Source organism: Ranitomeya variabilis, chromosome 4 (genome assembly GCF_051348905.1).
Source record: "Ranitomeya variabilis isolate aRanVar5 chromosome 4, aRanVar5.hap1, whole genome shotgun sequence".
Taxonomy (NCBI): domain Eukaryota; kingdom Metazoa; phylum Chordata; class Amphibia; order Anura; family Dendrobatidae; genus Ranitomeya; species Ranitomeya variabilis.
The window spans coordinates 166,567,471-166,593,105 of record NC_135235.1 but is presented as its reverse complement, the minus strand read 5'-3'; the positions used below and the strand labels follow the sequence as shown (position 1 = coordinate 166,593,105).

The 25,635-nt window shown below is 46.3% G+C and overlaps 1 protein-coding gene across 1 annotated transcript in view; it reads left to right on the top strand.

Annotated features, from left to right (window-relative positions):
- SH2D4B (SH2 domain containing 4B) overlaps positions 1 to 25,635 on the top strand; it is a 567,882-nt gene that overhangs the window by 169,836 nt on the left and 372,411 nt on the right. Inside the window, exons 2-3 of the mRNA XM_077259355.1 lie at positions 9,279 to 9,438; positions 20,607 to 20,754. Of these exons, the coding sequence (XP_077115470.1) occupies positions 9,279 to 9,438; positions 20,607 to 20,754 (308 nt within the window). The remainder of the gene's footprint in view (positions 1 to 9,278; positions 9,439 to 20,606; positions 20,755 to 25,635) is intronic.

The window sequence follows — 25,635 nt, the reverse complement described above, 5'->3', positions numbered from 1 at the left end:
GCACAGGCGCAGCCAGCCTGACACCAAATGATGTCAGAAGACGGGCAGCGCAAAATGTGTGCATGGCCAAGGGCTAACCTAACAGCGCAGGCTCCGGGACTGATTCAAACAACGCTGAGGAGGCGGCGCACGGCGCCAAGGGGGTAAGAATGACGGCTGTGCTGCGTCACATCACAAAGGAAAGTTCCACCAACCGTACGGTATCACGGTAGGAGGGGGCACTTTTCATAAGTGTTAGGATCAGCATGTGCAAGGAGCACCACGAAAAGAGGCACTTTTTCCCTTTGCATCATTACTGCTGCACAAGGTGGCTCCTTCAGTAACAAACGCCTGGGGGGGGGGGCAGGTTCCCTTAAATTTAACTTGTTGTGCCTGCGTGGCGGTCGCAGTACACGCTGCCGGCTGCACAGCAGGGGAACAGCTGGCGGTGCTGAACCCCACTAACACATTGGTGAGGTGTTTGGCTCTGTGCGGACAGCACTTCTGGACGGCAACTGGCGGTGTTGGAGCCCAGGGACAGGTGGAGGAGGAGGAGGTTGGAGGAGGTTGGAGGAGGTAGGAGGGATTGCCACACACACAGCAGGGGAACAGCTGACGTTACTGAACCCCAATAACAGAGGAGGGACTGTCGGGACTGTGCGGACAGCACTTCTGGACGGCAACTGGCGGTGTTGGAGCCCAGGGACAGGTGGAGGAGGAGGAGGTTGGAGGAGGTTGGAGGAGGTAGGAGGGATTGCCACACACACAGCAGGGGAACAGCTGACGTTACTGAACCCCAATAACAGAGGAGGGACTGTCGGGACTGTGCGTACAGCACTTCTGGACGGCAACTGGCGGTGTTGGAGCCCAGGGACAGGTGGAGGAGGAGGAGGTTGGAGGAGGTAGGAGGAGGTAGGAGGGATTGCCACACACACAGCAGGGGAACAGCTGACGTTACTGAACCCCAATAACAGAGGAGGGACTGTCGGGACTGTGCGTACAGCACTTCTGGACGGCAACTGGCGGTGTTGGAGCCCAGGGACAGGTGGAGGAGGAGGAGGTTGGAGGAGGTTGGAGGAGGTAGGAGGGATTGCCACACACACAGCAGGGGAACAGCTGACGTTACTGAACCCCAATAACAGAGGAGGGACTGTCGGGACTGTGCGTACAGCACTTCTGGACGGCAACTGGCGGTGTTGGAGCCCAGGGACAGGTGGAGGAGGAGGAGGTTGGAGGAGGTTGGAGGAGGTAGGAGGGATTGCCACACACACAGCAGGGGAACAGCTGACGTTACTGAACCCCAATAACAGAGGAGGGACTGTCGGGACTGTGCGGACAGCACTTCTGGACGGCAACTGGCGGTGTTGGAGCCCAGGGACAGGTGGAGGAGGAGGAGGTTGGAGGAGGTTGGAGGAGGTAGGAGGGATTGCCACACACACAGCAGGGGAACAGCTGACGTTACTGAACCCCAATAACAGAGGAGGGACTGTCGGGACTGTGCGTACAGCACTTCTGGACGGCAACTGGCGGTGTTGGAGCCCAGGGACAGGTGGAGGAGGAGGAGGTTGGAGGAGGTTGGAGGAGGTAGGAGGGATTGCCACACACACAGCAGGGGAACAGCTGACGTTACTGAACCCCAATAACAGAGGAGGGACTGTCGGGACTGTGCGGACAGCACTTCTGGACGGCAACTGGCGGTGTTGGAGCCCAGGGACAGGTGGAGGAGGAGGAGGTTGGAGGAGGTTGGAGGAGGTAGGAGGGATTGCCACACACACAGCAGGGGAACAGCTGACGTTACTGAACCCCAATAACAGAGGAGGGACTGTCGGGACTGTGCGTACAGCACTTCTGGACGGCAACTGGCGGTGTTGGAGCCCAGGGACAGGTGGAGGAGGAGGAGGTTGGAGGAGGTTGGAGGAGGTAGGAGGGATTGCCACACACACAGCAGGGGAACAGCTGACGTTACTGAACCCCAATAACAGAGGAGGGACTGTCGGGACTGTGCGGACAGCACTTCTGGACGGCAACTGGCGGTGTTGGAGCCCAGGGACAGGTGGAGGAGGAGGAGGTTGGAGGAGGTTGGAGGAGGTAGGAGGGATTGCCACACACACAGCAGGGGAACAGCTGACGTTACTGAACCCCAATAACAGAGGAGCGACTGTTGACTGTGCGTACAGCACTTCTGGACGGCAACTGGCGGTGTTGGAGCCCAGGGACAGGTGGAAAAGCAGAGGAACACAATGTAGGCCGAAGCCTGAGAAAGTCGAAAGGGAACCTTTAACCCCCCCCCCAAGGTGTTTGTAGCTGAAAGAGCCAGCTTGTGCAGCACAAAAGATGCAAAAGGAAAAGGTGGCTCTTTTCATCATGCTCCTTGCAAACACAGAACTAAACACTTATAAAATGTGTCCCCTGCAACCGTAAAACCGTCCTGGAGGTGGGACTTTCCTTCGTAATGTGACGCAGCACAGCCGTCATTCCTACCCCCCCGGCGCCGCGCACCGGCTCCTCAGCGTTGTTTGATTCCGTCCCGGAGCCTGCGCTGTCATGTTATCCCGTGGCCAGGCACACTTAGCGCTGCCCGTCTTCTGGCATCATTTGGTGTCAGGATGGCTGCGCCTGTGCGGCCGCGCTGGCCGAGAGCCCGCCTCGCAGTGTCTTCTGATTTAATCCCACTGGGGGCCTGGGATCCATGGACATGCGCAGTGCATATCCTCGCCTCTCACTCCCCTCCCTACGGCTTCTTAAGACTGTGCGGTGTCACGGCCGTGGCATGCTATTAGGGACCAGCTGACACCGAACAGTCTGAAGAAGCCATAGGGAGATGAGTGAGAGGTGGAGGTTCAGATATGCACTGCGCATGTCCATGGATCCCAGGCCCCCAGTGGGATTAAATCAGAAGACACTGCGAGGCGGGCTCTCTGCCAGCGCGGCCGCACAGGCGCAGCCATCCTGACACCAAATGATGCCAGAAGACGGGCAGCGCTAAGTGTGCCTGGCCACGGGATAACATAACAGCGCAGGCTCCGGGACGGAATCAAACAACGCTGAGGAGCCGGTGCGCGGCGCCGGGGGGGTAGGAATGACGGCTGTGCTGCATCACATTACGAAGGAAAGTCCCACCTCCGGGACGGTGTTACGGTATCAGTGGACACATTTTATAAGTGTTAAGTTCTGCGTGTGCAAGGTGCTAAACAAAAATAGCTACCTTATCCTTGTGCAGCATTACTGCTGCACAAGGAGGCTCTTTCAGTAACAAACGCCTTGGGGGGGGGGACAGATTCCCTTACATTTCAGTTGTTGTGTCAGCGTGGCGGTCGCATGACACATTGCCGGCTACACAGCTGGGGATCAGCTGACGTTACTGAAACCCAATAACACTGGGTCGTATGTTTTGACTGTGCAGACGGCACTTCTGAGCCTCAACTGGCGGTGTTGGAGCCCAGGAATTTAAATTCAGGTGGTAGAAAGATGAACACAACAGGAGACCTGGATAACGTATACAGTGACCTAATTATTTAATCAGGAGGAGGAGTGGCAAATTTCTGCGAGATCCAGGCCTTGTTCATTTTCAGGAAAGTAAGCCGGTCAACGTTATCGGAGGATAGTCGCATGCGACGGTCAGTTAGTACACCACCTGCAGCACTAAAGACACGTTCCGATAATACACTGGCCGCAGGGCAAGACAGCACCTCCAATGCATACTGGCTTAGCTCTGGCCATGTATCCAGCTTTGAGACCCAAAACTTGAAAGGGGAAGAGCCGTCTGGGAGTACAGCAAGAGGGCAAGACATGTAGTCTGTCACCATCTGACGGAACCGTTGCCTCCTGCTGACTGGAGCCGTCTGTGATGGTGTAGACTTTTGTGGGGGGCACAGAAAACTGTGCCACAGTTGGGCCATACTGGTCTTGCCTTGGGCAGAGGCACTGCTTCTGCTCCCTCTTTGTGCAGAGCCTCCACCACTGCCTGGACGCACTGAGCTGCTTTGGAATGCACTAGCAGCACTTCTCTCAGTTGGAATGGAGAAGATGATGGAATTGACCAGTGTGTCTTGGTACTCCCGCATTTTTCGCTCCCGGTTCAACGGTGTGATGAGGCTTTCTACGTTGTCCCGGTAGCGAGGATCGAGGAGGGTGAACACCCAATAATCAGACATGTTGAGAATGTGGGCGATGCGGCGGTCGTTTCTCAGGCACTGCAGCATGTAATCCACCATGTGCTGCAGACTGCCAACTGCCCAAGAAACGCTGTCCCCTGCTGGAGGCGTGATCTCTGCCCGCTCGTCATCACCCCACCCTCGCTGTACACACTGAGTACTGGACAATTGTGTAACTCCCTCCTCTGGACGGATGTCTTCCTCCTCCATTGACTCCTCCTCATCCTCCTCACAAACTGTCCCCTGCCTACGCGTTTGTGAGGAACCACGTGGCGCTGACTGTGCAGAAGATGATGGAAATGGTGAATCCTCATCCTCCACCACCTCTTCCACAACATCATCCCTTAGCGCTTGCAGTGATTTTTCAAGCAGGCAGATAAGGGGGACAGTCATGCTGACTAGTGCATCATCTGCACTCGCCATCCGCGTGGAATAATCAAAGGGACGCAAAACCTGGCAGACGTCATTCATAGTGGCCCACTCTGTGGTTGTGAAGTCTGTACGGCGCTGACTGCGACTTTTTTGCGCCTGAAGCAGCTGGTACTCCATTACAGCTTGCTGCTGCTCACACAACCGCTCCAACATATGTAACGTGGAATTCCACCTGGTAGGTAGGTCACATATGATGCGATGTTCCGGCAGGCGGTGTCGGCGCTGCAGAGCCGCAATGCGCGCTTTTGCCGTGCTGGAACGCCGCAAGTGAGCACACTCTAGGCGGACCTTGTGCAGCAGTGCATCAAGATCCGGATAGTCCCTCAAAAAGCTCTGCACGACCAAATTGAGCACATGTGCCAGACATGGGATGTGAGTGAGGTTGCCGAGGCCCAGAGCTGCCACCAGATTTCGGCCATTATCACACACTACCATGCCTGGCTGGAGATTCGCTGGCACAAACCACACATCGCTCTCCTGCTTGATGGCATTCCAGAGCTCCTGCGCTGTGTGGCTACGATTCCCCAAAAAAATTAATTTCAACACGGCCTGTTGACGTTTGGCCACGGCTGTGCTCATGTCGGTCGTAACAGGTACACGTTCATCACGGGTCCATGTGGAGGTGGACTGTGACGGCTCCTGCAGCGATGATTCTGAGGAACTGGTGTAAGAGGAGGAGTCAATGCGTACAGAATGGATTCCTGCAATCCTTGGAGTGGGCAGGACACGTCCTGCGCCACTCGCACGGTCTGTACCCGGCACAACGACATTAACCCAATGGGCAGTGAGGGAAAGGTATCGCCCCTGTCCATGTTGACTGGTCCACGCATCGGTGGTGAGGTGGACCTTGCTACTGACGGCGTTCAGTAGCGCGTGTTTTATGTGTCCCTCCACATGCTTGTGCAGGGCAGGGACGGCTTGCCTGCTGAAGTAAAAGCGGCTAGGCACATTGTACTGTGGGACTGCCAATGACATCAAGTCATGGAAGCTGTCAGTCTCCACCAGCCTGAATGACAGCATTTCCAGTGACAGAAGTTTGGCAATGCCTGCAGTCAGAGCCTGTGCTCGTGGGTGGTTTGACGAGAAAGGCCGCCTTTTCTCCCATGCCTGTACTACCGATGGCTGTAGACTGGGCTGGGAGTGTGTGGATGACTGGGAAAGTGGCGCTGCGGGTGGAATTACAGCGGGTCTCTGGACAACAGGGCCAGAGGTTCTTCCACGGCGATCCTGGGAGGAAGCCGAACCAGCTGCGTGTGAGCTAGAGGAAGAGGCAACACGAGCTGAAGAGGTGGTAGCTGCCGCTGTTGGTTGGCCTACCTCTTCAGTGTGTTTTTCTAACTCCGCCGGGTGCCTGTTGCGCACATGTTTCCACATGTTGGAGGTATTGAGGTTGCTGACATTTCGACCTCTTTTGACTTTTTGATGACACACGTTGCATCTGACATAGCAAATGTCATCTGCAACTGTGTCAAAAAAGGACCAGGCACTGCAAGTCTTGGGAGCGCCCTTTTTGGCTTTTGGAAGAGACATGCTCCTAACGGGTGCCAAAGCGGAGGCTGCAGGATCCGCAGTCTTCCCCCTCCCTCTCCCTCTTTGGGCCGTACGGGGAATCTCTTCCTCAGAGCTGCTCCCACCACCTTCCTGTCCCTCACGCCAAGATGGGTCGAGGACCTCATCATCTACACTACCCTCTGCCCCCAACTGCTCCTCCTGGGTAGTCTCAGCAGCAGAGCACGCACCAGTAAGTGGCACCTGAGTGTCATCATCAGCTGATGCGGCCTGCGATGTGGTGACCGGAGCCACTGGCCCACCCGCCTCTTCAGAGGAAGACAGAAAAAGCTGTTGGGCATCACTGCACCCTGCCTCTTCTTCCATTTCTCCAATGCTGCTTGGCTGGCCCCCTGTTTCCAAGCCAAGAGATTCAGAGAACAGAAGTAGAGACGGCTCCTGTCCTGGGCTCTCTGTCTGCCTGGGCAATTTGGCAGGTGGTGAAGAGACAGATGGCTGCTCTCCAGTGCTCTGTGTCTGAGAGGATGTGGCACTAATGGAAGTTGATGCATTAGCTGCCATCCATCCGACAACAGCCTCAATTTGGTCTTGACGCAGCAGCGGTGTACGGCGCTCTGACACAAAGCTGCACATGAACGACTGTTGCCTGGTGAAAGTGGGTGCTGATGAGTCACCGGTGCCCGCAGCAGGCACAGAATCCCCACGTCCCCTCCCTGCTCCGCGCCCACGCCCACGCCCACGTGCCTTACTCACTGCCTTCTTCATCTTGGTTGACTGATAAAGATAAGCAGAAAAGTACTAACGGATTTGTGTGCTTATTCCTGAGCAACTCCTCCTAACAGGTATAAGAAACACTAATTTTCTAAAGTGTGGACTAGAATTTAATATGAGCTAATGTGGCCTACACAAATGTAAAGTGCTGTAACTGGTGTGTTTGGTGAACTTTATTATTTATTTCTTTTTGGGGGGCTGAACTGACAACAGATAGAGCTGCAGTCACACGGAGACCGTGCAGACAGACGTAAACGGCGCTGCAAGGCCCAAAAACCCTCCTCTACGTTATCCTATGTAGTGTTTTTCCACAAGTTAGCTGGAGACGGGTGGAAAGACACTAATAGGATTTTTTTAAATAAATTAGCAGCAACCTACACTACTTGAAAAAAAAAGAAAATTGATTTGGCGGTATGACGCAGTGAACAACCCTGAGCTGGAGACAACCAGGCTATGGCTGCTCACAGACTACAGGGCGAGCTGCAATCACACGGAGACCGTGCAGACAGCCGTAAACGGCGCTGCAAGGCCCAAAAACCCTCCTCTACTTTATCCTATGTAGTGTTTTTCCACAAATTAGCTGGAGACGGGTGGAAAGACACTAATAGGATTTTTTTAAATAAATTAGCAGCAGACTACACTACTTGAAAAAAAATTAAAATTGATTTGGCGGTATGACGCAGTGAACAACCCTGAGCTGGAGACAACCAGGCTACGGCTGCTCACAGACTACAGGGCGAGCTGCAGTCACACGGAGACCGTGCAGACAGCCGTAAACGGCGCTGCAAGGCCCAAAAACCCTCCTCTACTTTATCCTATGTAGTGTTTTTCCACAAATTAGCTGGAGACGGGTGGAAAGACACTAATAGGATTTTTTTAAATAAATTAGCAGCAGACTACACTACTTGAAAAAAAATTAAAATTGATTTGGCGGTATTACGCAGTGAACAACCCTGAGCTGGAGACAACCAGGCTACAGCTGCTCACAGACTACAGGGCGAGCTGCAGTCACACGGAGACCGTGCAGACAGCCGTAAACGGCGCTGCAAGGCCCAAAAACCCTCCTCTACTTTATCCTATGTAGTGTTTTTCCACAAATTAGCTGGAGACGGGTGGAAAGACACTAATAGGATTTTTTTGAATAAATTAGCAGCAGACTACACTACTTGGAAAAAAAAAAAAAAAAAAGAACAGTATGAGGCAATGAACCACCCTCCCTGAACTGAATACAACCAGCTATGGATGGCCTATGTGGCTGCACTCAGACTAGAGAGTGGGCTGCACTCACACACACACACACACAGACCTTGCAGATCGCTGTGAAAACAGCGCTACAAGGCAAAAGCAAGGTGAATAGTAGGTGAACACAGCGGTTGCTAAATTAGCCTTTGGAAAGCACAAAGAAGCAAATCGCTATCTCTAAACTGTCCCTCAGTCAGCAAACAGCGTCCTGTCACTAACTGAATTCACAGCAGAGTGATCGCAAAATGGCGCCAGCGACTTTTAAACTGCAGCATGACATCATTTCAGCAGCCAATCACAGCCTTGCCAGTACTTTCATGCCCTCCATGCTAAACAGGATGTGCCCACACTTGGAATCATTCTCATTGGCTGAATTTCTGCATTTTGAATCTTGGAACTTCCGATTCCGGTATCCGATATGTGGCAAGTATCGGAATCCCGGTATCGGAATTCCGATACCGCAAGTATCGGCCGATACCCGATACTTGCGGTATCGGAATGCTCAACACTAGTAATCAGTAATACCATCAGCACAATGTTACCACATGAGATTTCCCTGCAGACTTACTAGGGATTGCTGTGAAAGGTCTCTATAGCCATTCATCTATGTGTAAACTAACCTTTACTGGATGCAAAAAAAATAGTTTTTTTTTCATTTCTTATTTTAATAAAAAAACTGAACTACTGAACTTATCTGTTTTATTGGCTATATGTATATTATATATATATATATATATATATATATATATATATATATATATATATATATATATATATATATATGTATATATCAGCTCTGTGTATTCAACTTAGCGAGGGATAGCATATGGCTAATATACTGTATGTTTTCTCTTCCTGATGGTGCCGGTATATCCTAAGAATATAGAATACCATTTATTATTTAAAAAAAATATTTTGAAAAGATATGTACATAATTGCAACATGTTTTAATATTCCATTTAAAATAAAAATACTCAACTTTGTAACGTTTAACTTGCTTACAGCTCTCGTGCAGACCTTTGTGTGTCCCCGGTTACTACTTACAATCAGCCTGTGTGATCGATCCTATAGCCAGACTTCATACTTCTTTGCCTGTAGGCTAGCAAGAAAAAGAAGATGAAGTTATAGATGTTTCACTGATGTCTAGTGCAGGTACACAGAAATTATTTTTTTATGTGTTTTTTTTTATAGACAATTCAAAACATATTGAGTGGCTGAAAGGGGCTGACGGAGAAGTATGGGTTTGGATTGTTGGAGAAGCCCAGGGAGATAAACCATACGAGCAAATATGTGAGGAACTCATGGCAGAAAGAGCCAGATGTCAAGCTCAGAAGGAAGCAGAGGAACAATGGTGAGAAAATAGTGAAAATATGAATAATTTATTATACACAGTTTGGTTATCTTTCATACAAATATATGGTTATAATTCCTACCAAACACAAATCCAAAGTTTATTCACCTCCCAGAACAATGACAACGAACAATTGTAAATTGTAACAATGAATGAACAATGTAAATCATGACTTACTATTAATAAAAGAGACAGAACCTTAAGGGTATGTGCACACGTTGCGGATTACTCTGCAGATTTTTTCGGACTGATTTTGGCAAATACGCAGGTAAACCGCACTGCGGATTTCCTGCGGAGTTACCGCGGATTTACCGCAATTTTTTTGCAGATTTTCCGTGGATTTCCTGTGGTTTTTGTGCGGATTCCACCTACGGTTTTACACCTCTGGATTCCTATTATGGAGCAGGTGTAAACCGCTGCGGAATCCGCACAAAGAATTGACATGCTGCGGAATAAACAACGCATGTGCATTGTGGATTTTGTTTTCCATAGGTTTACATGGTACTGTAAACGCATGGAAAACTGCTGCGAATCTGCAGCGGCCAATCCGCTGCAGATCGGCAGCAAAATCCGCAACGTGTGCACAGAGCCTAAAGCTGTTGGGTACCAATGAAATTAATTGTTGGTCTACACTTACGTTTGAGATAGCACACATTATCTGTTGAGAAATAAGCCCTGGAGATGTGGTCAGAAACTACATGTGTTGGCTTAGCGATATACCACATACACCACATACATCCCCCTCCATTTGAAGTTAAAGGAATTGTCAAGGCATATATTGATGCTAAATACTCTGGACAATGTGTAGGGACCGGGACCGGTGATGAAAACTGCAGATTAGCTCTTTTTCCATTAAATAGAAATTGACCTCCAGTTTTTGAAATAACAAACCAAAAATGGCGGCCTTACAAGTCACAATTCAAATGCCTTAGCAGGGTAAAGATGACCCCCATGATAAAGGTGGGGGCATCACAGGTGCAACATACTAATGAGCAACCACTCACACCCCTACCAATCATGGAGGGGGTGGTTGCCTAGTATTACAAATGCACACATATAAGACTTGTGTAGGACGCCAGTCACACTGATAAGTGTGATGCATAGTGTTTGGCTTACAGCCTATTAATAACATGGCTACTATTAGATCAGGCAAACTGCTCAGCATTATATATGTGCACTTCACAAGGTAAAAACCCCATCTACCAAGCCAAAGTTTAAGGGACCTAGCTGCATCCTGCATAAAAATAGGTAAATCTTAAAATGTTGAACGATGTAAATAAATAAATGAGGTATTGATAAATATTTTGGCCAAAAAAACAAGCTCTCAACCCTCGTCAAGGATCCTCACTACTTGCGAGTCCCTAAACTAATTAGATTAACAATTTAACTAAAATAAAAATAAAAAAAACAAAAGGACATAAAATCAACAAACGACAAGCCCAAAAATCTGCCTTTATTTTTTAGTTTTAGTTAAATTTTCAATTTAATTAGTTTAGTGACTCACAAGTAATGACGAGAGTTAGCTATTTATTTCTTTTTTCATCATTTTGCAAATTTAGCTATTTTTACCTAAACCCTATAAAAGTGTTGGTGGGGTAAATAGGGTTTGTCCCAGTGGGGTGCACTTATATAGTTTTGAGCAGCCTGCCTGCTTTAAAATTCTGGGTGTCCCTAATAGGCAGTAAGCTATATACTGTGCACAACATGAATCTGTGTGACTAGAGCCCTATACAAGCCTCATCAGTTTGCATTTATAATACTAGGTGACCACCTTGTCTTGGTGGGCATGTGAGTGATTGTTTCATTACTATTTTGCACCTGTGTTGCCCCCACCTTTATCATGGCGGACACCTGCTTACTGCTATGGCACTGGAATTGTGACTTGTTGTGAGGCCGCACTTTTGGTTTGTTGGTTGTTGATTTTATGTCTTTTCTTTTTTGATCTTCAGTTCTTGGCAATATCCATTACACATCGAGAAAAGCTCTATTTAATGTCTACATCCCGCCACTGGTGGAACTGAGAAAGCAAATACGTGTGTGTGGGGGGGAGCTGTCAAACACCCACTCATTTGCTATTAATGACCCATAACATGGATAAATCGACAGTGTCGTATAGTCACATAACGCCTATAAGACTGTCAAATTCTTATTAACTCACCTACTTACCATTCCTTTTGTAGCAGGGATCGTTGGTGCAAGACTTCTCTGGCTAATTGTTTGCATTTATTGTTTGCTAATATTTCAGGCCCTATGGGAATAAATGGTGACCTATTTAGGTTCCCTCTTTCCATTTAATCAAATCAAAGCTGGGCCTTTGTCTTCAAGGGTTTGAATTTGTTTGCAATTACAGAGGTCAGATGTTTCCTGTAGTTCTTGATCAAGTTTGCACACACTTCAGTGGGATTTTGGCTCACTCCTCCATACAGATCTTCTTCAGCTCTTTCAGTTTTTGAGGCTGTCACTGGACAACATTGAGTTTCAGCTCCCTCCAAAGATTTTCTGTTGGGTTCAGGTCTGGAGACTGGCTAGGCCACTACAGGACCTTGAAATGCTTTTTACGGAACCACTCCTTAGTTGCTCTGGCTGTGTGTCATTGTCATGCTGCAAGAACCAGCAACGACCCATCTTCATTGCTCTTACCAAGGGAAAGAGGTTGTTGGTCAAGATCTTGAGATACATGACCCTGCCCATCCTCCCTTCAATACGGTGCAGTCATTCTGTCTCCTTTGCAGAAAAGCACACGCAAAGTATGATGTTTCCCCCACTATGCTTCATGGTTGAGGCAGTGTTCTTGGGGTTGTACTCATCCTTCTACTTCCTCCAAACACCGTGAATGAAGTTGAAACCAAAAAGTTATATTTTCATCTCATCTGAACACATGATCTACTCTCATGCCTCCTCTGGATCATTCAGATGGTCGTTTGAGAGCTTAAAACGGGCCTGGACATGTGCTGACATGAGCAGAGGGACCTTGTGTGCCCTCTAGGATTTTAATCCATGTCATCCATGTCATTTTAATAATGTCATTCTGTTTTACTAATGGTAATGTTTGAGACTGTGGTCCCAGCTCTCTTCAGGTCAATGACCAGGATCTCCTGTGTAGTTCTGGGCTGATTTCTGATTAACACAAGTAATTATTGCAGAGTAGGAGAGCTTCATAAAGAAAAACTAACAGGTCTATGAAAGCCAAAAAATTCTTGTTGGTTGGTAGGTGATCAAATACTTATTTCATGCAATAAAATGCAATTTAATTATTTAAAAATCACTCACAGTTGAAGTGAACCTACGCTAATAATTACAGACCTCTCCATTCATTGAAGGTGGGAAAACTTGAAAGACCGGCAGTGTATCAAATACTTATTACTTTGTAGAAAAAATCCAGCTCATCGCAGTATAATCCAATGGTCGTGCACGGAAATAAGTTTGTGTTAGCAGCAAGCGAGGGGTATCAAGGAAGGAAAGGTATCCAGCAACAGATCCATCGGTGAACTATTATTTAAAAACAGTCATGTTTAATGTATAACATGGTTAAAATTATTGAGTAAAACCATTAATTTAGAAAAAAAACAAGAACCCATTAACCTGATGGCCTTACGCAATTCAAACCGACTGGTTCTTAATCATAGTTCAGAGTGTTCCCATTCTCAAAGTAGCCCTATAAAAATAAGGGAATAGAAGGAAATGGAGAGAGGAATTCACCTCTCTTACCAACCTCCTCTCCTTCCCCCAGACACTCCCACATAAGAATGCTCATTATCCTATAGAATAAGTCAGTAAATTTATAGCAAGCCTGTCCTTTTATTCATGCCCACAGGAACTCTAGTATCTAGCTTTTGTATCCATTGGGCTTCTTTCATGTGAAGGGTCCTTGATCTGTCCCCACCACATTTCAATTGTGGTATTTTTTTTGAAGCGCATGGACTCTACATGAACTAACATCACTCCTGTGGCAATTAAATTATGTTGTTATGCCCCTGAGAGACTGCGAGTTGTGGGATTTTGAGTATCATAAAGATGCTTAGATATACACTACCGTTCAAAACTTTAGGGTCACTTAGAAATTTCCTTATTTTGGAAAGAAAAGCACAGTTTTTTCCAATGAAGTTAAAATTAAATGATTCAGAAATACACTCTATGTAGTTAATGTGGTAAACTACTATTTTAGCTGCAAATGTCTGGTTTGTAATGCAATATCTTCATAGGTGTATAGAGGCCCATTTCCAACAACCATCACTCCAGTGTTCTTATGGTACTTTCTGTTTGCTAACTGTGTAAGAAGGCTAATGGATAGTTAGAATACCTTTGAAAACCCTTGTGCAAGTATGTTAGCACGGCTGAAAACAGTTTGGCTGATTAGAGAACCTATAAACCTGACCTTCCTTTGAGCTAGTTGAGAATATGGAGCATTACATTTATTGGTTCCATTACACTTTCAAAATGGCCAGAAAAAAAGAACTTTCATGTGAAACTCGACAGTCTATTCTTGTTCTTAGAAATGAAGGCTATTCCATGTGAGAAATTGCCAAGAAACTGAAGATTTCCTACAACGTTGTGTACTACTCCCTTCAAAGGAGAGCACAAACAGGCTCTAACCAGAGTAGAAAGAGAAGTGGGAGGCCCTGCTGCACAACTGAGCAACAAGACAAGCACATTAGAGTCTGTAGTTTGAGAAATCGACGCCTCACAGGTCCTCAACTGGCAGCTTCATTAAATATGTAGCATGGCTAAAGGGTGTGTAGTCGACGGGAGATATGTGTCGCATAGGTGGCTTGTTGCTGTAATGTAGCCCAGAGTATTTCTTTATTGCACATAACCATGTATATATATGTGTTCCAGGACCTGTGGTGATGTCAGACCACGTGGCTAATCATGTGATGGGTTACTGGGTGTGGTTAGCTCTATATAAGACAGGCTAATGCTTAACACAGTGGATATGTGTGGAGGTGCTAGCCTCCAGTGTGTTAAGGCTCCAGCACTGAGCCTGAAGGAATGGACACTTGTTTTTTCCCTTTTGCCTGAGTTAAAGGCTATTTGTTTTTCCTGTTTATGCTAAACTGGTTTATGAAGCAATAAACCTTTGAACTTTTGTTGGAACCTGCCTCCTAAGTGTCAGCCGTCGCACCTGAGTGAGTGAAATCCCTACAATTGGTGGTAGACGTGCGGGCAGCGTTCCCAGTGGAGACGTAAGTCTATTTTTTGGATGTCCTGGGTCAAGTCGGCTGTAAGCCAGCAAGCATTGCCGGGGAAAATGGAGGACCTGCTGAAACACTTGGTCCAGTCGCAGTCACAGCAGCAAGAGGCTAACAGGCTGTTTATGCAGCAGTTGCAACAGAACCAGCAAGAGACCAACAAGCTGTTGATGCAGCAGATACAACAGAGCCAGCAGGAGCAATGGCAGAGTCAGCAGGAGCAACGGCAGCAAATGCAACAGAACCAGGAGGAGCAATGGCAGCAGATGCAGCTTCTGGCAACCGCCATCCAGGGCAAGACGAGCGCCCCAACCCCAGGTTTGGCTGATGACACCCACGTCCGGAAGACGGTAAGATGCGCATTACAGAAAATGACCCCCGGGGATGATGTTGAGGCCTTCCTGACGGTGTTTGAGAGGGTCGCTGAGAGGGAAAAACTCCCGCCAGAGCAGTGGGCAGAGGTACTGGCGCCATACCTGACGGGAGAACCCCAGAAGGCGTACTATGATTTGACCTTGCAGGATGCCAAAGAGTATCACAAATTGAAAGTCGAGATTCTTGCACGTTTGGGGGTGACACTGACTGTTAGGGCACAGCGAGTTCACTGCTGGGCCTATCACCGGGACAAACCGCCTCGCTCCAAAATGTTTGACCTGTTGCACCTGGTCCAGAAATGGCTGCAGCCAGAGTTATGTACACCTGCACAGATGGTGGAACGAGTGATGATGGATCAGTTTGTGCATTCCCTCCCGAGGTCCATACAGACTTGGGTTGCCCAGGGTGATCCCCAGAATGCCGACGAACTGATCGGACTGGTCGAGAGATACCAATGGATGGAAGGCTCCTTTGGGAGGCAGCCCATGCCATACTGGGGGTCCCAGAAAGCTGCTGAGTCCCAAAAAGGGGTGGCGCGTCCAAGGTCACAAAGGGCGGGGGCGGTGGTGCCCAAGGTCCCTACGGGTGATATTATTTGCTGGAGGTGCCACGGGCCAGGACATATAGCTGCCCGTTGTTCCCAGACCACTGAGCAGATGGACTGCAGCATGGGACGCCGTTGTTCATACTATGCGTATCCAGCCTGCAGTGTGAACTCTCCGCCCAACGAGGGACCTCAAGCGTGTCCCGTAAGGGTGAACGGTCGAGCAGCAACGGCGCTGTTAGACTCAGGGAGCTTAGTGACCCTGGTGAGGGCCACTTTCCCTCTCCACCTGCTCCCGGGAAAGAAGGTCGGCATGCGGTGCATACATGGTGATGCCAAGGACTACGCTTTGGCCAGGGTGGACATTGAAACGGCATGTGGCACTGAGTCCCACATAGTCGGCGTCGTGCAGGACTTGTTGCACCCTATAATTATTGGCCGGGATTTCTGTTTGTTTTGGGATTTGTGGGGAAAAGGTTCTGAGCTCCCTAGCAAGAGTAGAGAACCAATGAACCCTGGAAGGGTGTCGCCACACCCAGAGACAGACAGGTTTCCTTTTTGTGTTCTGGTTGGGGATGAGGAGGAAGTGTCCCCTGCATCTGACATTATGGAGTTAGAGGTAACCGGTGAAAATTTTGGGACTGCCCAACATAGGGACCCCACTCTGAGGGAAGCCTTTAATAATGTCACAGTTATTGATGGGGTGGTACTGGAGCCGGGGGCAGACACAAGATTTCCCCATTTTCTGATGAGAGGGGAGTTGTTGTACCGGGTCACGAAGATAAGGGAGGAGTTGGTAGAGCAGTTGGTAGTGCCGGGTCCATATAGACAAAAGGTGTTGGACATGGCCCATTCACACATCTTGGGTGGACACCTAGGAGTGGAAAAAACACAGGAACGGGTTGTGCAGAGGTTCTATTGGCCTGGGTGTCACCGGGAAATAGTGAACCATTGCAGGTCCTGCCCAACATGTCAGCTAACTGCTCCCACTCCTCATTTCCGGAACCCCCTTGTGCCACTGCCCATTATTGAGGTGCCGTTACAGAGAATTGCCATGGACTTGGTTGGTCCCTTAGTTAAATCAGCCCGGGGCCATCAGTATATATTAGTCATCCTGGACTATGCCACACGCTATCCTGAGGCAATTTCCTTGAGAAATTCTTGCTCGAAGAGTATAGCCTGCGAGTTGGTCCATGTCTTTTCCCGGACAGGTCTGCCGAAGGAGATCCTGACTGACCAGGGGACACCTTTTATGAGCAAGGTGATGAGGGAGTTATGCAAAGCCCTGAAAATCTCCCAATTGAGGACCTCGGTGTACCATCCCCAGTCAGATGACCTTGTTGAGAGATTTAACAAGACACTGAAGAGCATGCTGAGAAAAACTATAGAAAAAGACGGTAGAGACTGGGATTGTCTCTTACCCTATCTGATGTTTTCCATTCGTGAAGTTCCACAGGCCTCCACAGGGTTCTCACCGTTTGAGCTCCTATATGGCAGACATCCGCGAGGACTCCTGGATATAACCAAGGAAACCTGGGAAGCCGTAGTTACGCCCCACAGAAGCGTCATTGAGCATGTGGCCCTGATGCAGGAGAGGATTGCAAAGGTGATGCCTATCATGAAAGAACACCTCCTCCAGGCACAAGAAGCTCAGGCCAGAGTCTACAACTGGTCTGCAAGAGTGAGGCAGTTCAATCCGGGAGACCGAGTTCTTGTGTTAGTTCCGACGGTGGAAAGCAAGTTCTTGGCCAAATGGCAAGGGCCATATGAGGTTGTCGAGAAACTTGGTGAAGTAAATTATAAAATTCACCAACCAGGAAGACGGAAACCATTCCAAGTATACCATGTCAACCTCATCAAGCCGTGGCAAGATAGAGAGCCGACAGTAACTCCATCGTTGTTAAGCAACCCAGAAGGTGAGGTTGGAGCGGTTACTATTGCGGAGACGCTATCAAAGACCCAGAAACAGCAGTGCCGGGAGTTACTCCAGAAAAACAGGGACCTGTTTTCAGAGTTGCCAGGACACACGAAGGTCATAGAGCACGAGGTCCTAACAGAGCCACATGTGCGGGTGAATGTGAAGCCCTATCGTATTCCTGAGGCTCGTCGAGAAGTTATCTCCAAGGAAGTGGAGCGTATGTTGAAGCTTGGAGTCATTGAGGAATCCAAGAGCGGTTGGTTGAGCCCAATTGTCCTGGTCCCAAAACCTGATGGAGAGTGGAGGTTTTGCAACGACTATCGGAAGTTGAATGAGGTCTCCAAGTTTGACGCTTATCCCATGCCCCACGTTGATGAGCTCATCGAAAGGCTTGGGCATGCCAGATATATATCCACCTTGGATTTGACAAAGGGGTATTGGCAGATCCCCATGGCACAGGAAGCCAAGGAGAAGACGGCCTTTTCGACACCTGATGGATGCTTCCAGTATGTCCGGATGCCGTTTGGCCTACAGGGAGCTCCGGCGACCTTCCAGAGGGCTATGGATAGAGTCCTTGCACCCCATAAGGCATACGCTGCTGCGTACCTGGATGATATCGTCATCTTTAGCCCGGACTGGGAGAGTCATCTGGAGAAAGTCCAAGCAGTGTTTGATGCTCTAAGAGAGGCGGGGTTTACAATAAACCTGAAGAAGTGTGCCTTGGGTAAGGAAGAAGCTAAATACCTAGGCTATATAGTGGGTCGTGGAGAAAAAAAGCCCCAAATCAGGAAAGTGGAGGCAATCCAAACATGGCCGAAACCACTCTCCAAAAAGCAAGTTAAAACCTTTCTGGGAATCGTGGGATATTACAGGAGGTTGCTGCACGGTAATGCGGATGCCCTATCAAGAATCCCTTGTTTAGTGGGGGAAAGTGCCAAGCCCCACGGCTTTAGGCAGAGGGGGGAGGTATGTAGCATGGCTAAAGGGTGTGTAGTCGACGGGAGATATGTTTCGCATAGGTGGCTTGTTGCTGTAATGTAGCCCGGAGTATTTCTTTGTTGCACATAACCATGTATATATATGTGTTCCAGGACCTGTGGTGATGTCAGACCACGTGGCTAATCATGTGATGGGTTACTGGGTGTGGTTAGCTCTATATAAGACAGGCTAATGCTTAACACAGTGGATATGTGTGGAGGTGCTAGCCTCCAGTGTGTTAAGGCTCCAGCACTGAGCCTGAAGGAATGGACACTTGTTTTTTCCCTTTTGCCTGAGTTAAAGGCTATTTGTTTTTACTGTTTATGCTAAACTGGTTTATGAAGCAATAAACCTTTGAACTTTTGTTGGAACCTGCCTCCTAAGTGTCAGCCGTCGCACCTGAGTGAGTGAAATCCCTACAAATAGTACACGCAAAACACCAGTGTCAACGTCTACAGTGAAGAGGCGACTCCGGGATGCTTGCCTTCAGGGCAGAGTGGCAAAGAAAAAGCCATATCTGAGACTGGCAAATAAAAGGAAAAGATTAATGTGGGCAAAAGTACACAAACCTTGGACAGTGTTAAATTGGAAAAAAGTGCTGTAGACACAAATCCAAGTTTGAGGTGTTTGGATCTCACAGAAGAACATTTGTGAGATGCAGAACAACTGAAAAGATGCTGGAAGTGTCTGACGCCATCTGACAAGCCTGGTGGAGGTAATGTGATGGTCTGGGGTTGCTTTGGTGCTGATAAAGTGAGAGATTTGTACAAGGTAAAAGGGATTTTGAATAAGGAAGGCTATCACTCCATTTTGCAAGGCCATGCCATACCCTGTGGACAGCGCTTGACTGGAGCCAATTTCATCCTACAACAGGACAATGACCCAAAGCACACCTCCAAATTATGCAAGAACTGTTTAGGGAAGAAGCAGGCAGCTGGTATTCTATCTGTAATGGAGTGGCCAGCGCAGTCAACAGATCTCAGCCCCATTGAGCTGTTGTGGGAGCAGCTTGGCCGTATGGTGCGCAAAAAGTGCCCATCAAGGCAAACCAACTTGTGGGAGGGGCTTCTGGAAGCATGGGGGTGAAATTTCTCCAGATTTCCTCAGCAAATTAACTGCTAGAATGCCAAAGGTCTGCAATGCTGAAATAGCTGCAAAGGGAGCATTCTTTGACGAAAGCAAGGTTTGAAGGAGAAAATTATTATTTCAAATAAAAAAATTTTTTTCGAACCTTGTCAATGTCTGGACTAGATTTTCAATTAATCTGGCAACTCATTTGATTAATAAAAGTATGAGTTTTCATGGAAAACACAAATTGTCTGTGTGACCCTAAACTTTTGAATGGTAGTGTACGTTTGCGCAAAATCCTTGTAGTGCACCCAACATATTGTGTATCACAATCAGTACATGTGATGACATATGTAACATAAGTGCTGCTGCAATTCATAAAGTCATATATAGGATAAACCTTTTTATCTGATGAAGAAATACAGGTTTTAGTGTTAGACATATGCTTGCAGAGACCACATTGGCTCTGTCCACATTTGTACGAACTGCTGGTGGAGAGCCAATCATTGGTTTTCCCTTTTTATTTATATTTTTATTGGTGTGGTCGCTAGCGGCAACCAGATTGTCAATAGTAGCACCACGCGGGATACAAATTTACATCCTCCCTTCAGTATGTTTTTTAAAGATTTATCAGTATAAAGAATAGGTAAATATGTTTTAATAATACTAATAATTGATAAATTTGTTGCTAAATTCTGTAGAAAAATCTTCTTTGTTGTCATCTAGTTGCTAGTATTATTAAAAAAATGTGTGGTAAAAAGATTATTTAAATTGTAAAATTGCTGCCTTGTCCACCAACAGAGTTTGTCCAACCTTCCCCACCATCTACCATATTCCATTTACATTACCAGTGTATTCTAATGAGACTCAACACCCATTGGGCTCCCTTGGGCGCTAAAGTCCAGGGGGGCTCGTACTTTTGCATCACCTATGGTTACCTGTTTCAAAGCTCATTGAGCAGATGGACCCAAACATGGCATGACCATATGTTCATATGTTAGCTCACTAGACATTTAGACCTACGGCCAAACATGAAGTAAACAGAATATCTAGCTAGTTTTATTCATGTGATTAACAATGATTTACTTTTACAAAGGAAGCAGAAAGAGGCAGAAATTGAAAAAAAGTTTCGCGATGCCATGGCCAAAGAAAAAGCAAGAATAGTTGCTGAAAAATGGAAAGTTGAGATTGAGGATCGGAAAGCAGCAAAACTACTTGAAAAAAAGTTTCAGGAAGAATTAAAGGTAGGAAAAATCTCTATGCTTTGCCAGTGAATTTAAAGGGAATTTGTCACCCCCAAAATCGTATATGAGCTGCGGTCACTGGCATCAGGGGCTTATCTACAGCATTCTGTAATGCTGTAGATAAGCCCCCGATGTAACCTGAAAAATAAGAAATAAAGGTTATTTATATACTCACCCAGGGGCGGTCCCGCTGCGGTCCGGGTCCGATGGGTATCGCGGTCCGGTGCGGGGTCTCCTATCTTCATACGATGACGTCCTCTTCTTGTCTTCTTGCCGTGGCTCCTGCGCAGGCGTACTTTGTCTGCCTTGTTGAGGGCAGAGCAAATTAGTGCAGTGCGCAGGAGCTGGGCCTCTCTGACCTTTCCCGCCGCCTGCGCACTGCAGTACTGCACATACATCGGGGGCTTATCTGCATCATTACAGAATGCTGTAGATAAGCCCCTGATGCCGGTGGCCGCAGCTCATATACAATTTTGGGGGTGACAGATTCCCTTTAAATATAGGGGAAATGGTGTGCACTCAGGTCGAAGGACAGTGAGGTGCTGGTAAACTGACCATTAGGTCAAGTCTATCATAAAGAAAAATTACCGCACACTCGATACTGAAGTATTGCAGAAAAAATGGTTTATGCCAATTTTATTTAAGAAAAAACAAAGTAATGGTTTGCCACATTGATAGAACAAAACCCGACGTTTCGACCCTCCCGGGCCTTATTCATGGGGTTACTCTAGTCCAATGATATATATGCATAAAGGTGGCAGTAGTGGAGGAAAACAAACGATCTCTCTTTTTTAAAAGGGCATAACTGTCCTGGACACTGAAAGCCTCAGTCCAGGACAGCACAGCAAGGCGCGGGATGCGCCGCTGACTCCACAGGAGACCCCTAACAGGCCCACCATGTATGACACGGCCCTTCTATAATAAGCTACATATCTCTGGGACAGCAGCCCTTACTGACCTCATTATAAGGTTATGCCCTTTTAAAAAAGAGAGATCGTTTGTTTTCCTCCACTACTGCCACCTTTATGCATATATATCATTGGACTAGAGTAACCCCATGAATAAGGCCCGGGAGGGTCGAAACGTCGGGTTTTGTTCTATCAATGTGGCAAACCATTACTTTGTTTTTTCTTAAATAAAATTGGCATAAACCATTTTTTCTGCAATACTTCAGTATCGAGTGTGCGGTAATTTTTCTTTATGATAGATTCCCTTTAAACACAGTCTCATTGAAATCTTACTTGATATTTACTAAATGTATTTTATTTTACTGGGCTCATTTATACATTATTGGGTAAATCCAACCTTTTCTATATATAAGCACTTGAATGCTAAACACATTGTCTTTGGCTATGAATGTATGATGGCTGAGTCATGTGCTAAGTGGTATAAAAATGGCAAAAGTAACTTATTAGATTTGAGTTATTCCTTGACCTTTAGTAAATTACAACCAAAAGATATTGTCCCAGCTCAAGAACACTGACCAATCGATGCTCCACACTGTGACATGCTGGGATGGATGTAGAATTCGGGATTTAACACTCTCTAAAATAAGAACTCATCTGTTCCCCGTATATAGCTTTTCATAAGCAACGGAGAAGAATGTAAATTCTTAATTAAAATTATGAATGTCAACATTTTGCAGTAATTATTTCTGCAACTGCAATAGAAAAAAAATGTTAAAGCCCCTTTAAAGTCGAATGGTTAGACATTGTAATTCTTTCCTCTGAGAAATGAATATGATATTGCTTTAACAAATACCAAAAAGTGGCAGTTTAAAAGGTTAGCAATTTGTACCTAATTGTCTTCTCTACTCTACCCAATCATTCTTAAAGGGAACCAGTCACCAGTTTTTTCATGTATGAACCAATACCACACCTTGCTCAGTGCCTGTGCTGTACTGCAGAAAGCTGTATATGACGTCCTGACTCCCCTGTATAGCAACAAAGAACCTTGAATCAAGTTTGATTTTGTTGACAGGGAACAAACCAATGTGGATGAAATGGTTCCAGAAGCAGGAGCTGGAAAGACGTGTGCCAGTGCATGCACAGTTAGATTTTAGGCTTTGTCCGCAGTAGGGAAGAGCACAGTGCCCCTGTGCGAGCTGGCGATGTCCCAGTGCAGATGCCAGATCTCGTTCTGCTATGTGGATGACGCAGGACACGTCAGCCACATCAATCAGTGGGAGGGCGACGTTCAGCAAGGAGAGGGATAAGCGCCTCTCCAATGATGCCCATTGGATCGGACAGTCCGAATTTACATTCCTCGCTGGAGAACTTCAAAAGATGTTTTTTGGGAGATGCACAGAGAAGTCATGACATAATATAGAACTTTCTGGAATGCAGCACTGTTGATGAGAAAGGTGGTAGCAAAGAAAAACTCTTTTACAATGGGAAATATTTTTATATTTTACTTGTATAGACGCTTTATTTCTGGCTATGAAATTTTAAAACGAGTGCTACATTGTTTACTAGAATACATCTTTTCTGTGCTGGTAATTTTGTGCCCAAAATTGTATCAATATTTTTTCTATATTTTACATTTTGTGTCTGCTAAAATCCGTAATGTACTGAATACAATTCCCAGAGCTTCACGCCTTCATTAACGATGCAAAGTCTTGAGTTATATGCAGAACACTTAACAAGCGCGCTTTAACCATGCTAAAATATTTAACACTCCACAAATCTCCCTCCTAAAATGATGAGTGGACCATATTTAAAGTCGGGAAAGTGTAGTTAAAAAAATGTCAAGTCCATTAAAAGGCATTTACTTTCCAGACGTATGCAAATGATTTCTTCACTATCAACCAAATGAAAACTATTTGTTTCACTTTAGTAATTATAATGACATAATATTTGACAATATGATTTCAAAATCCTTTAGCTCATAAAGGAGATTAAATAGAAAATTATTCTACAAATTTATTTTGCGTTGCAGTAAATAAAGTCCTTGGGTAATCTGTAAAACGCCAAGTGAATCTCCCACTTTATTTCCCCTGTCGGTGCAGTGTTAGTTTTACTCTGTAAATGGGAATACCACTCTTGGCATTTACTGGAATTTAGTTAGATGTTCCCTCCATCATCAAGGATAGTACAGTCCATGCCTGTTAATGCGCCTGCACACACGCGGTAAAATTGTCTGATCGTACATCTCCAAACTCCACCAATGTGAGACAATATAAGCCCAACACATTTGCTTCCCTGATCATTTGTGCAGCGTTAAGGTGTCAACTGTATTATGGAATTGTTATGGGTCTCCCAGAATGTATTGTCTATGAGGCACATGTGCTCCCCAGATCCTGCCAGAATCCAATAGTTACAGTGATGCCTTATAGAAAGAGAAACTTTGGAAGTAACAACATCGATGGTGGGGAGTGGGTATGGTTTAGTAGTTGGACATGTAATATCTATTGAAGAATGATCTTTATTTATTGATTTTACTCACTTATATAGCGCCATTATATTCACAGCGCTTTACATACATTATCATCGCTGTCTCCAGTGGTGTTCACAATCTAGATTCCCTATCAGTATGTCTTTGTTGAACTAAGTGATGCATTGCTGGAATCAGCGTCTCTGTCTCTACCTCAATCTACTGCTGACTGATTCCCTTTGTGAAGAAAATGCTCCTTGAAAGACAACTTGTCAAGGGCATAATTGATGCTTTTAAACAGAAAATGATCAACTAAATCACCAAAAAGTAAAAATAAAAAACAGCAATGAGACTTACCTACCTGCTAGGATCATTCATGATTAATGTAACATCTTGGTTCTAATAAAATTAGTTTAAAAATGCCAAAGTGCTTCTCTATTATTTTGATGAGTGAAGTATACTTAGTTGAGTTAATGACTTGCCCAGCGACAATTGCTGTTCTCCACCTACAGTTATGTGCAAAATAATAGCAGTGTGTTTAGAGCAACTGAGAAAATGCCCAATCCTTATAATAGCATTTATTTCCACCTACACAAAGGCGCTGGGAGCTTCACATTTAATTTCAAATGAAAACTTGAACAAAATATACATTTTTAAACTGGAAATGAAGAAAAAGAATAATAGGCTGATAAAAAATAGCAATTTCTGAAATTTGTTTACTGACTTAGCTTTTCTGTTAATCACTGAACGAACATTTAACTGTACAACCGTTACTTCTGATCACTGCTTTACGTATGTGTGATATAGATTAAATTACCATCTGACACCTACGAACAGATATTCAGCCCCAGCTGCCTGGACCACTTTCCACAATTCTTTTGCATTCTTAGGTTTTATATCAAAAACAGCCATTTTGATGTCTTTCCACAAATCCTCAATCTGATGGAGGTCTGGAGATTGGGCTGACCACTTCATAGCATCAGTCTTATTGGTCAGGATGTTGTCCACTTTCTGATGTGTTTGGAGTCATTTTCTATGGGTTGTCTCACAAACTGTCTGTGTCCTTTAGAATGTTGTGCCACTTCTCTATAGGCCACTCAATGTGCTCTTTGGCAAACTCTAACCTTTTGAACACATCTTTTTTCAGCAATGGTATTTTACAATGGTTTCTTGCAAATAGTTGAACTTCACTTAGGGTACTGTCACACTCTGCAACTTTCCAACGATCACGACCAGCGATACGACCTGGCCGTGATCGTTGGAAAGTCGTTGTGTGGTCGCTGGAGAGCTGTCACACAGACCGCTCTCCAGCGACCAACGATGCCGAAGGCCCCGGGTAACCAGGGTAAACATTGGGTTACTAAGCGCAGGGCCGCGCTTAGTAACCCGATGTTTACCCTGGTTACCATCGTAAAAGTAAAAAAAACCAAACAGTACATACTCACATTCCGGTGTCCGTCAGGTCCCTTGCAGTCTGCTTCCCGCTCTGACTGAGTGCCGCCGTAAAGT